The sequence below is a fragment of the Peromyscus californicus genome, unplaced genomic scaffold (genome assembly GCF_007827085.1).
Source record: "Peromyscus californicus insignis strain IS unplaced genomic scaffold, ASM782708v3 Scaffold_9__1_contigs__length_137607984, whole genome shotgun sequence".
NCBI classification, from domain to species: domain Eukaryota; kingdom Metazoa; phylum Chordata; class Mammalia; order Rodentia; family Cricetidae; genus Peromyscus; species Peromyscus californicus.
This window is the reverse complement of record NW_026294617.1, coordinates 103,943,735-103,956,151: the sequence shown is the minus strand read 5'-3', so window position 1 is coordinate 103,956,151 and position 12,417 is coordinate 103,943,735. Positions and strand designations below refer to the sequence as shown.

The following is a 12,417-nucleotide window of genomic DNA, read 5'->3' as shown; positions in this document are numbered from 1 at the left end:
TCCCTTCCACCTTCTCCTCCTCGCACACACGCTGCACAGCTCCATAATGTTCCCCCTATGGACACCAGACTACACCACTCCCCCGAGGGGACCTCCCGACATGTCCCAGGTGCTTGGTACGTTTTCATAGGGTGTCACCTGTATTCCTTAGCATGGTCCAGTGCTCTTGTGACTACATCTTCCCTCTTTTCCAGTTTCATCTGCTATGGTTTGGGTTTGAATTTCACTCCCTGGTAATATCCTCAGCATCTCTAGTAGTTTAGATATATGGTACTCTTTTTCTATGCCTTCTGCATGGAATGTATTTCTCCCCTCTCCCCTCTTCTACTGGTTAATACAATTCCTTACCCCTTAAAACTAAGCCCAGGACTCAGATCCTCAAGGAGCTCATTCAAGAAGACTGCAGTCTGAATGAGAGTTTGGGTTCTGTGTTTATATAATACAAAGGTACTGACGGTGGTAAGAGTGTGTCATCGGCCCCCTGTGAAGACCTTGAACATAGTGGCACTATTGCATCCATATCTGTACCCTTGGAAACTGCTGCATCCATATCATCCATATCACTTGGAGACTAACACAGAACCTTGTGCTCAGAACTGATGCTAACTCTTCAAAATGCTGTGGTGGGCTTGGCGCTGTGAAAAACCCCTTAGATGCAGAAGACTGAGTTTTAAAGATTTCTTTTGAGAAATTTGTTTTTAATTTAGGTGTACAAATACTTTGCTAGTATGTATGGATGCCCATCACATGTGTGTTTGGTGCTGGGTTAAAGATAGAAAGTGTATCAGATGCCCTGGAACTAGAGTTAGAGATAGCTGTACATGTCCATGGTGCTGAGAACCAAACCAGGGTCCTCTGCAAGAGGAGCAAGCACTTTTCATCTAATTCTCATCACCTTAAAATAATGCCACTGTCTCCTTTTGTCAGATGGAAATTGAGCTTCGGTGAATTTAATTCTGCTGAAGTTCTTGTAGGTGATGTGGCCAAGAGTAAAACTGGTAACATTTCACCAGATCTCAGTTACTATAAACAAATGAGGAGTGAGCAATTATGAATGCCCTCAAAGGACAGTGGTTTTCTACAGACTCGATTTTCCGAAGAAAACCACACACACACACACACACACACACACACACACACACACACACACACACACACACACACAAGAAACTAAGCAGTTCCTCCTTTGACTGATTCTTACCTCAGTAATACTCTTATGAAAATCTTGCATTTTTAGTAACAGACTAGAAAACTCTGCAAAGGAAAACTCAAAGCCATATAAACACAAAATCTGTGCTTCTAAAGTCATGCCATCTATGGGATAAATAGTCACCATACCAATTTCATCCCTGTACAGGAATCTCGAGACGGGATGCACACCACCTTTCATTTTTCCTCAGGGACAACTTGTGCTTCCCACTACTTAACTCATTACCACTGAACGTTCTAAAGCTTGAAGGTGTCTCGGAAAGTTGCCTTCTCCTCTAACTGCACACAACTCCTATAGCCTAATTAAGTGCTTCCGATCACAACCCATTCTCTGTTGACTGATGCTAGACTATAGTCTTCAGAACTCACTCCAAATTAGCCCACTCCATCTGTAAACCTAGCCAGCTACATGTGGATTTTATAGGAGAAACTACCATCGCGTTCCTAAACAGTGTACTTCCTGACAACTTGCAGACTACTTGTCTTTTTTTTTTTCTTTTTCTTTTTTGGTGTTTCGAGACAGGGCTTCTCTGTGTTTCAGCTCTGGCTGGCCTGGAACTCACTCTGTAGACCAGGCTGGCCTGGAACTCATCAAGATCCACCTGCCTCTGCCTCCCAGATTCTGGGATTAAATTACACCACCCCCGCCTGGCTGGAATTACTTATCTTTACACAGTTCCGAAGTCAGATTTTCAAGGAGCTTGCTCAGAGTTAAGTGTCGCTCCCACTGCTCGGGAAAGGAGCTGGTTTTGCATTAAAGCAATGGTAAGAAGGTAAGAACACACTATGAAATGACTTAGAGAAGACAGAATGTGATAAAATAGTTTATAATTTATACAAAACTCTAAATTTAGCCTCTATCAAACTGGACCATGTTTGAAATTAGGTAGTGGGAAAAATATAACTGAATGGAACTAAGAAAGTTTTGCTTTTTGCAGCAGCAGGAGACCATTACTTAAAGCTACAACGAAGTCAAAATGCAGAGAACGACCAGCTCAAAGTGGGCACCAAAACAAACTGAAATATCAAACAACACAACTCTGGTACCAAAGGCTCTGTGAACATCTTAGAAGAGGTGGATGAGGGGCTGTAATATCCAGAGAATCGTGAAGTCTGCAGTCAGAGTGTGTCTTCTAGCTATAGCAGGAAAGCTGCACTCATGACATCTTAACAACATGGCTGCCTAAACCAGACCGGAATATTTCCAATACCAGTCGACACCCTAAAATGGTTAGGGAAAGTCTGTCAGGGCTCCAAATCCTAAATGAAGAGCTATAAGCATTTAACAACTCCCAAGAGAAGGAGAATTAGTCTTCCCCAGGAATGAGTTTCCTGATGGGTTACCTAATACTGAGTAGTCAGCCCTAGAAACATTTACATGCCGGCAACACTGAAAAGACGTGGCAGGTTATATGTATATGTTCACTCCTTTATAAGCATGCGTAACAGCAAGGGTTAAAGAAGAGAAGATTGGATTTGGAAGGGAAGTGGGGAGGCAGAAGGGATGAGTGGCAGGGGGAGGGAACTATGTAATCATTTTTAATTAAATTAAAAAAAGAATACTCTAGAAATTCATAGTAGTCAATATATTGGGGCTATATTACTTATAGGAAGAATCACAATATAATCATATAGTTTCACAGAACTTTCAGATGTATTTATTAGCAGAACACAGTACAAACTCAGAAGGAGATGGCATTTTAAGTAACTACTTCATTATGGCAAGTAACTTAAGAATTATACAAAATTCACAGTAAGAAAATGCAAATAACTGAGATTTAATTTCTATACAAATGAATGAATTCAACTAGTGATTTTAGATAATATATTTTAAAAAAGTTGTCTCATTTATATGTTGGGTATGTGAGGTCAAAGGATGACCTCAGGCTTTGGTCCTCACTGCTCTCTTGCTTGAGACAGGTCCTCTGCGTTGTTCTTTAGCTATGTACACCAGGCTGGCTGGCCCAAGAGCTTCTGGGGATTCTCCTGTCTCCAACCCCCATCTCTCCCCGTTAATTATAGATGTTCATACTGTGTGTTTGCTTTCATGTGGGTTCTGGGAAATCAAACTTACCTTCTCACATTTATGCAGAAAGCACTTTTACCCACTAATCCAAATCGCTAGCCTTTAGATATTGCTGTCATAATTTTGCAAGGTTGATCATTTTAGAAAATGAAATATGCCCCTATAAGAGTTTGTACTAGAATGTATCTAAACTACTCACTTTGTAGTGCAACTGATGACATCTGTATATATGTTAGTGGGAGTTTTCTTCCAATTATAAACATATTCTCTACAATTGCATTCATTTATTGCAATTGTTTTGTGCTTTACAGCTTAACATTACACTTATTTCTATGATCATTTTGGGTAGCTTACATAACTAACATCTATAATATTTTATTTTATATCTATATATCTATGATCTATTTATCCTCTCTTTCTCTCTCTCTCTCTCTCTCTCTCTCTCTCTCTCTCTCTCTCTCTCTCTCTCTCTCTCTCTCTCCCCTCCCTCCCTCCCTCCATCAATAGGATTTCTTTTTTTTAGACAGGGTTTCTCTGTAGTCCTGGCTGTCCTAGAACTCACTCTGTAGACCAGGCTGACCTCCAACTCAGAGATTCACCTGACTCTGTCTCCTGAGTTCTGGGATTAAAAGCATGTGTCACCATAGATCTTACAACAATCTGAAAACAGTATTATTTCACAGACTTGTGGTGGAATGGTTAAAAGTCTGTATTAGTGATTTCAGTACCTAAAAAGCCAACTGGAATTACAGAGAAGCTAAGTGACCCACTCTAAGCAAGTTTATTTAAAGGATGGCATTAGAAGGAGGCTGCAGACTCCTGATTCCAGCCAGGTTACTACTGACCTTTTATATTTCACATCACTAAAAACAGGGATAAGAATACAATATATGAACTGATGGAGAAGCCAGAATGTGATGAAGTTACTATATATATATATATATATATATATATATATATACATATATATATATATATATATATAATCAAAATTTAGCTCCTATTAAACTGGATCATTTTAAAAATTAGGTAGTGAGAAAAACAAATAGGCAAATAGAACCAAGAAAGTTTTGTACTTAACGTAACACCTATACAACTATATTATAATTAACTGAAAGCTGGCTAGCTATAGAATGTCTGGTGCTATGAATTGTGAGTCTGATCAGTTATTTATTTCTTAATAGACTGGCTCTCCTTTTGTAGCCCAGAGTAGCTGAGACCTGCCTATGTGGATCAGGATGACTAGGAACTTGGTACTCTCCCACCTCTGCCTCCAGAGAGCTGGGAATACAGGTGTATGCCATGACATCTGGCATCTTTCTAAAACTCAGAAAGAGTACTACCAATTAATAATAAATGCCAGATTTTAAAGATTTTGAATTATTAAAATGAGTTCAAGTTCGTAAGTCATAACCTAATCAAAGTTTAGGAACTGGTAGATGGAATCTTAAAACACATCCAGAGAATTCCCAGACTTCTGCAGATAATCTAATCTAAGGAGGCTCAAGGTCTCCATACAACACAGGATAGTTTTAAATGCAACCTACCTATACCTACAATGTACTGTATGTCCCCTCCAGATTACTTACAATACCTAACATGATGTAAAGTCAATCCTGTGCAAACACTTGTCCTGTTTGAGCAATTCTCAACTTGTGGTTTACAATCTCTTTGGCAAACCTTTACCTCCAAATATATTTACATTACAATTCATAATAGTAACAAAATTATAGTTATGAAGTAGCAACAAAATAATTTTATGGTTGTGGGTCACCACACCATGAAGAACCATATTAGAGGGTCCCAGCGTTAGGAAGGTTGAAAACTACTGGTAGAGGGTGATGACATCGTGCATGTTCACCATGATTTATTCTGATTTTTCTTATCATCTTTTATTTTGGGATGGAGTCCCCCCAGCCCCAGAAATTTTGTATCATTGGTTGAATTTTCAGATGAGGACTATATGGGTGTGGTGTCTGACTGTGTATGTGTTTAGAATTCATGGAACATTTTATAAAATAGTGCTATATTTTTTTTACATATATATATATATATATATATATATATATTTTTTTTTTTTTTCCAGTACTGGGGGTTGTACCTAAAGTCTCACACAGGCTAGACAAGTGCTCTACCATGGAATTAAGCCCTCAGGCCCTCTACAGCTATTTTTAAAATAATTAAGTTTTATAAAATTGCAAAAAAAAAGCTATTTCTAGAACCTCTAAGCCCACAGTTTATTAAAATACAGAGTGGGCTCGTTTTTCTATTATAGAAACGTAGCTCTCCCTTTGTCCTAACTGGGCCGGCAACAGTTGTCAGAAGGGCTACTCCACCAAGCATGAGGCGGTCAGTTACTGACAGACTCAAGATACAAGCTTGATAGGAGGCAGCTGGTACCAAGAAAAACAGTGAGTCAACACTGTTTTAGGTAAATCAGAAATGTGCTAAAGAAGAAAGGGCTGGAGAAAAGGAGAATGCTTACGCACTGCAGATTAGAGTTCTACATGGATCCTATGTTTCTGGTCCTTTAAGAATCTAAAGATTAGCACGTAAGTACATACACACAGACAAATTATTTTCTTTTAAGAACATCACAAATCAAGTTGTGGGTTAGAAATCTGAAACAAATTATTGTGTATATGACAAGCTGTCTAGGACACTTGAGGCTGATAGAATGGTTCTGTTACCCCCACTCCTTGAACAAGGTGTTTCCTGATTCATATGTCTTCTGGAAGTGGGAGGTTCAAGCAAGAGAAGTCCTGAGTGACAAGCAGCATGCAGTTCTGAAGAAGAGCAGCATCTGATCGTCTACCCCAATAATTCCCATACAGAAAGGAGTATTTTCCTCAAGGCAACAGTCCACATGGGTCGGTGAGTCTAAGTACTTGGTGACCACACTGTACACTAATACACAGATTTAGAAGACACGTACACAAAGCTCACTCCCCAAGAGATTGTTAGATTAGCTCAGGAGCCAACAAAGGGGTGTTACCAGATCCCATGCAGGTAATAAGGGTCCAGCATCTTTGTCTTTCACAGGGCCTTCTGGAAGCATCCTATACAGCTTCTTTACCATCACCCCAGGCAATAGAGAAAGGGTTGAGCAAGGATGTAGCCCCGGCCAGTTGACCCCAGAACTAGCGACTTCTGCTTGTTGTGCTGATCTGCACTGGGCTAGACCTGCAAGGCGGAGGGCATGCAGCAAGGGATCCGAGTGAGTGGCTGCGGAGTGGTGAGCCGAAGTGACATGCTGGAAGCAAGATGAGTGACAGATGACAAGGACAGACAGAAGCCCAACTTCCACAGGTGACACACAACTCTGGCATGCTGGGAAAGAGCATCAGGTGGAGCAAACAGACGTGTGCTCATCAGGAAGGAGCTGGCGTTGAGCAATGATGCTGGGTGGGTTAGGAGGTGGAGAGGCATTGTGGCATACAGCGACAGGCCCTGCAAACTGTGGCTACAGCCACAAACCAAAGGACAGTCTTCACATGCAGACAGTGTGGAAGCGCACCCTCATGCCTATAGAAAGGAGCACTGTTAGATGTGCCAGCCACTAGAGAAAGGTTAATGGTGACACCGGCTGATCAAACTAGAAGTTAATGTGAAGTTAGAAATGTATTCAAAATGCAAACAGCTAGTTCAACAGTCTTGGCCTAATAGTTTACATTTTGAAATCAGTTAGTTTTAGCAGGAGAAATTTTATTTTGTATCGTGGCCATGACCACTTCATGTCATGTAAGGCAGTAACTGTCCTTTGTTATGATGTCATTACCTTTCCAACTATTACTAACTCTCCATGACACTGAAAAGCCGCTGAGCTTCCCAACACAGCATCAAAAATAATACCTGGCTTCCAAACATGAGACAATATTAATATTAGGAAGTTGTGCAAAATGTGGGCACTAGGATGTGAGTGAGCACTCTGTCTTTGAAGAGAGAGAACAGGGACCTCTGGGAGATTTTTAAGATCACTACACAAGGGATGTCCTTGGGATGACTGCATGCTTGGAAAGGAACAGGTGGCTACAACGTAATATTTTAGTTTTGTTCAGTTTTGTGACAGGCTCTTTCTACATGGCTGAGGTTGGCCTCCAACTAGCGATCCTAGAACCTCAGCCTCCTGAGTGTTTGGATTATAGGAAGATGTCACCAAACTCAGATTCGTAACTTGAGTTAATTGAAACAAAACAAAAACAAAACCCGGACAAAACAAACAAAGGATTTTTAGCTCAATCATGGGGAGATCTTGAGTCTCACTTTCTCCGTGTTCCCTTACTATTTACTGAGTTAGGAGAAATGGGCCTACCTTCCAGAAAAAGAGCTTCACGTACAATATACATGAGGTTTTGGCTCTGAATCTTTGAAATCTCTTGATTAGGACTAGTTTACAGGGAGCTCAGGTGAAAAGTAGGCTGAATGAATGAAGAGACCCAGATAACTGACCCTAGGCAGTTCAAAAGTAACGTGTAGATGGGAGCCTGGAAGAACCCAGGCCACTAAGGGAAACTAGCAAGCAGACCTAAATGAAAACAGTCTTCTCCCAGTCCTGGTTCCCAGGGTAATTCCATATTCTCTGCCTAGAAAGCTCTGTTCATCTAGTTACTACTTCTGCTGACTTTCTTATGCAAACAGCTGATCTGGAGGTTTACATTCCAGCTACCCCTGAGACCCCGGGAGGAGGAACCATGCTATTGATGTACTTAATTTCTTTCTTCGATTAGGCCACTTTATGTGTGACACACCCATGCTCTCTGCAGTAGAGAGAAAAGACAAACTTTCACTCCTCAGGTAGCTGGCGAGGACAGGCACTGGTATGGGAAGCTTGTGATATGGTAGCAAGGGCCATGTGCCTCTATGAAGCAGCATATTTATAGGTGCTGCTGCCGGATGTGCTTCAGGGGAGAACAGGTGTTAGCACATTGGACTGTGCTATAGAAATATCTAAATGCCGTGTGGGGTTTCACCTGAGTAATAATGTTGTATACAACCTTGCTCAGACAGCATGGACGGTAGAAGGAAGTAAAGGAATTTTCTAGATGTGATATGGTCATGCATAAAGGACATAGGGTTGGTGAAGTTATGTAATGGTCTTTATAAGTTCCTACATGGAAAATATCTATGTAACTTTGTCTTCTAACAGAGCAAAACAATAAACATACTTCCCACTAAACTACATCGAGCATGGCAAATCCTGGGGTGAACAGAGCAAAATTATCCACATGAATTAGGTATATCAGGCCTTTCTTGGGGGATTATTCAGTGACTTGAGAGAGGGAGAGATTCCTGCAGAACCAGATCACCAACAAAACAAATGCATTAAAATGATGTCCAGTCTTTTATCTTCTACCTCCCTTACATCTGGAATGATGCCTGGGTGATCTTCCAAAGCACCTTCTAGTCCTAAAGGTTTCCAGAATTTGTCAACATTAAAAGGACTAGCTATCAAATGGTTGCACATGTTTTAGAGAGAAGACAGTGTGGCCTAATGGGCATATCTATGACTCTAGCCAGCTCTACACTAGTACAATCAAGCAGAAATGTAATTTATTCATTAGGATTCAGAATATAAATGAAACCCTGTGTTCAATTATCAACTAGGCATTTCTATTAATCTTATATTATACTTTTTAATCTTAATGTTATACTTAATTTCTTTAATATTTCTTTAATATTTTAATAACTAAAACAATAGTGCTTCAGTTTTTCAAATCCCTGAGAAAACCTTTGGTTTGCTTGTTTTTGACTTGTTTCTTTGAGACAGGTATCACTATGTCTACTGGGGCTGGTCTAAAACTTGTTTTGTATGGACATTTGGCCTTGAACTCTGTATTCTTTTGTCTCAGTCTCTTAAGTGCTGGAATTACAGATGTGTGCTACCATGCCCAACTGAGAGACTCATATTAGACATTGATATTTATATAAATCAAAGTAAGTTATCCTGAGCAAGTATTTAATAGCTCCAGTCAAATTCAGATGAGAAACATTACAAGTTAAAGCCATTCTCATAATTATCAAGGTGTGAAAATGTCCTAGATGGATGAACTACATACACTGAGGTGTTGGCATTCCCTTTATTATACTCAGTTATTTAAAGATTCAGTTCCTCTGGTGGATAATGGATAGGTTTTCAGACACTTGATTAAAAATTGAGGCCAAAGAGTGGGTTGGAGACTAAGATCTAGTAGGCCTCAGCAAAGGCTGAAAACGAACATATGAGAAAAACTGTCTGGCAAAGAGGATGGCTGGAGAATACCCTTAGCTGAGTCCACCAGAACCCTGACACTGAACAGGCACAGAACACCACAGAGTGTTTAAAGAGGCCTGTGGTTCATTATAATATTAAAATACCCCTCCTCAAGTGTAGATTTTAGACACTAGTGAAACATGGAATGCATGAAGTTGTATGTAGAACTGCATGCAACAGAGCATGTGTGGAACAGATCAGGCTACACAAATGAGCCAGAAAGCTCACACTATGTGACATACAAACCCCCACCTTCTGTGAAACGGGGCTATTTGAGCTCTGAGCTCTCTCTCCTTGGGCCTCCTTCCTCTGTTGGAAGTATACCTTCTTCTTCTTTTTTTTTTTTTCTTCATAAACTGTTTCTACTTCAGCTGCAGCAACTTTTGCTCAATTCTTTGTTCTGGTACATAATAGCTTAGAATCTCTCCAGGAGTCCCACCAAACACTTACATAAGCAGGCACCAAAATCATATAAAACATTTCATTTAGTTGAAGAGCTAATGAATCTGAAACACTCACAAAAGCTAAATGGCACATCTGTTTATTTGGCTAATAAAAATGTCTGTAGCATATTTGTAAGATTACTTCTGTTCAAATTTTAGGTCAGAGGCAAAAGTGGGATGAATAGACTTGATAGTATTCTTGACATTGCTATCCACTGTTGCACTCTGAGAAACAATGAGGGGTTCCTTGAGGTAGGGAAGTGCACTAGTAATATAAAGAATAAATGTTAATAATGACGTCAGTTGTTCCACTAAACCAAGAAGAAAAAGAGAGGACTGTCAACTGCAGTCTGAAGCCACTTTTATTTCCTAATTTGTCGGTATTTCTCTTTGACCTGAGATTTCATGGTTCTTCATCCTATAGCACAAGCACATTTTTTTTCTGCAGGACTTTATTGTATTAATGCCACCTTAAAAATTGCAGCGTTTAGTGACATTCATAGGTAAGGTATTTCCAAGCTAAGATTTAGATGACTGATGAATCATATCTTTCAATTCCTCAAAATATTGCTTACCCTTTAAAATTTCATTTTAAACACCTTTATCATTATAGTCCCTTTTCAGAATACTTTCTAGTCAAGCAGACTCACTGAAGGTGAGGCTGCAAATATTGAGCTAAGACAAGGACACAAAATTGCACAAGAAACTGTCACAAAAATGAACACTTTAAAACCAGGCACGTGGTCAAAGGAAGTAGAGTAACTCCAAGTGCAGAGTGAGTACGTTTATTGCAGAGATTTCAATAGCTAGAAAGCTTTGGCAAACAGAACGAAACAAATGCCAAGAATATATTAAGAAAGTCTATGAAACCCAGGCCAGAATGCTTCCAAACATAAAGCTCCACTGGCATTCCATGGAATGCCATTCAATCAAAAGCTTAAAAAAATACTAGCATATTTTCATACCACCTCCTTTGAATATAATCTTGAACACAGTCTTCTATACAAATTTTAATGATATACCTAAAATGTGTCCTGTATTTTATGCTACTTTTGACTGATGTGTTTAAAATCAGTCATCGTTAGCTGTGATGTCAACAATATGCTTGCACAGATCACATGTTTAAATTTAAAACACATAAAATGTGCAAAACACTGACATATTCACAGTGGTTCATTATTCAGAATAATGTCCTCATAGAACAAAAATGAAATTCTTTTGCGATAAAGTCTTCTTTGTAATCTAAACTTTTTGGTTACTTGGAGCAAGCTTTGCTGTGATGGACGTGGAGCTCTAACTTAGGGTCTTCCCAGTTTGGGGCTCAAGCTTACCTTTCACATCTTCATCCTCAATCGTGGTGTTTGAGCTCTCAGTCGACTCCTGTTCAGAAGAAAAGAAGGAAGTTTTAAGCTTCCCACAACAAGGAGCTGATTCTTCTGACAAACTTGGCTGGTGGTACATACATATCATGCAAGTTTCTCCCACAGGCTGTGTGCATATGCTGACATGCAAATGGACAAATATATCAAGTGACTGTCAACAGAAACAAGATGTCATATGCTGCAAACATTTCAAAGGGAGTACTCTGGCCACCTAGTCACTGATGCAGGATAAATCCAGGTGATTTGTACAAGTAGATGAAATGTGTAGTTTATTTAAGAATTGAGTAAGACGAGTTCATATTAGAGTGCCTCACACAGTGTGTTTTTAGGAGGAAAAAATGGAATATTTTAGTGGAATAGACTTGAAACAGAATACATGGTTTTATCCCTAACAAACTAATCAGCAAAGAGTATCTTCTTTGTGTTGGGTACTGTGTCAAGCAGAGAATTTGCAGCTCTGTGTCTACCCTCCACCTTTGTAGAGAAAAGGCATTTCCTCCATCATTTGGTTCAGAAGCTGGGGCTATCGAGCTGAGCCAGGCTGTAATAGCTGTCAAAACTGTTTCAGGTCTATGATTAGGACACTGGAATCATAATGAATAATTTGTTTTCAAGGTCAGTTAGACTTTTTTGGCCTTTCCTAACTCAGAAACAGCCAGTCACTCAGAGAGAAATCTCTTCCCACAATGGAAAGACAAAGTTCTTTGTAAAACTACAAACTAAGGTAGAGTAGTAAGCACATGTGAAAGTGCATGGCTGCTGGTGTAAGATACATTTCTTAAAGGAGTTTCATTAAAATGTGCCAGTGAAATACTTCCTAGCAAAGACATGTTGCAGTATTCATAAGGATTCATTTTCCACTTGGAATGATTAAAGGCCAGAGCTGAAAGTAATTAGGACCAAAATTCCAGTCAATATCTGTATGTTCAGTGAAGGAAAACAGGTTTTGGAAGGTAATAATAATAATAATAATAATAATAATAATAATAATAATAATACCCATCAGTGTTCATTTATAGATTTGGTATTTTTGGAAAGCCATCTATTTATATAAATACCATATGTAGTATTTAAACCAAAGAGATAAACTAGCTACTGTCCAGAGTC

General features: G+C 39.4%; 1 protein-coding gene across 21 annotated transcripts in view; it reads right to left on the bottom strand.

The window, feature by feature from the left end:
- Camk2d (calcium/calmodulin dependent protein kinase II delta) overlaps nt 1-12,417 on the bottom strand; it is a 258,730-nt gene that overhangs the window by 29,272 nt on the left and 217,041 nt on the right. For all 21 annotated transcript variants that reach the window (XM_052729980.1, XM_052729963.1, XM_052729971.1 and 18 more), the window contains one exon: nt 11,260-11,308. In XM_052729980.1, the coding sequence (XP_052585940.1) occupies nt 11,260-11,308 (49 nt within the window). The remainder of the gene's footprint in view (nt 1-11,259; nt 11,309-12,417) is intronic.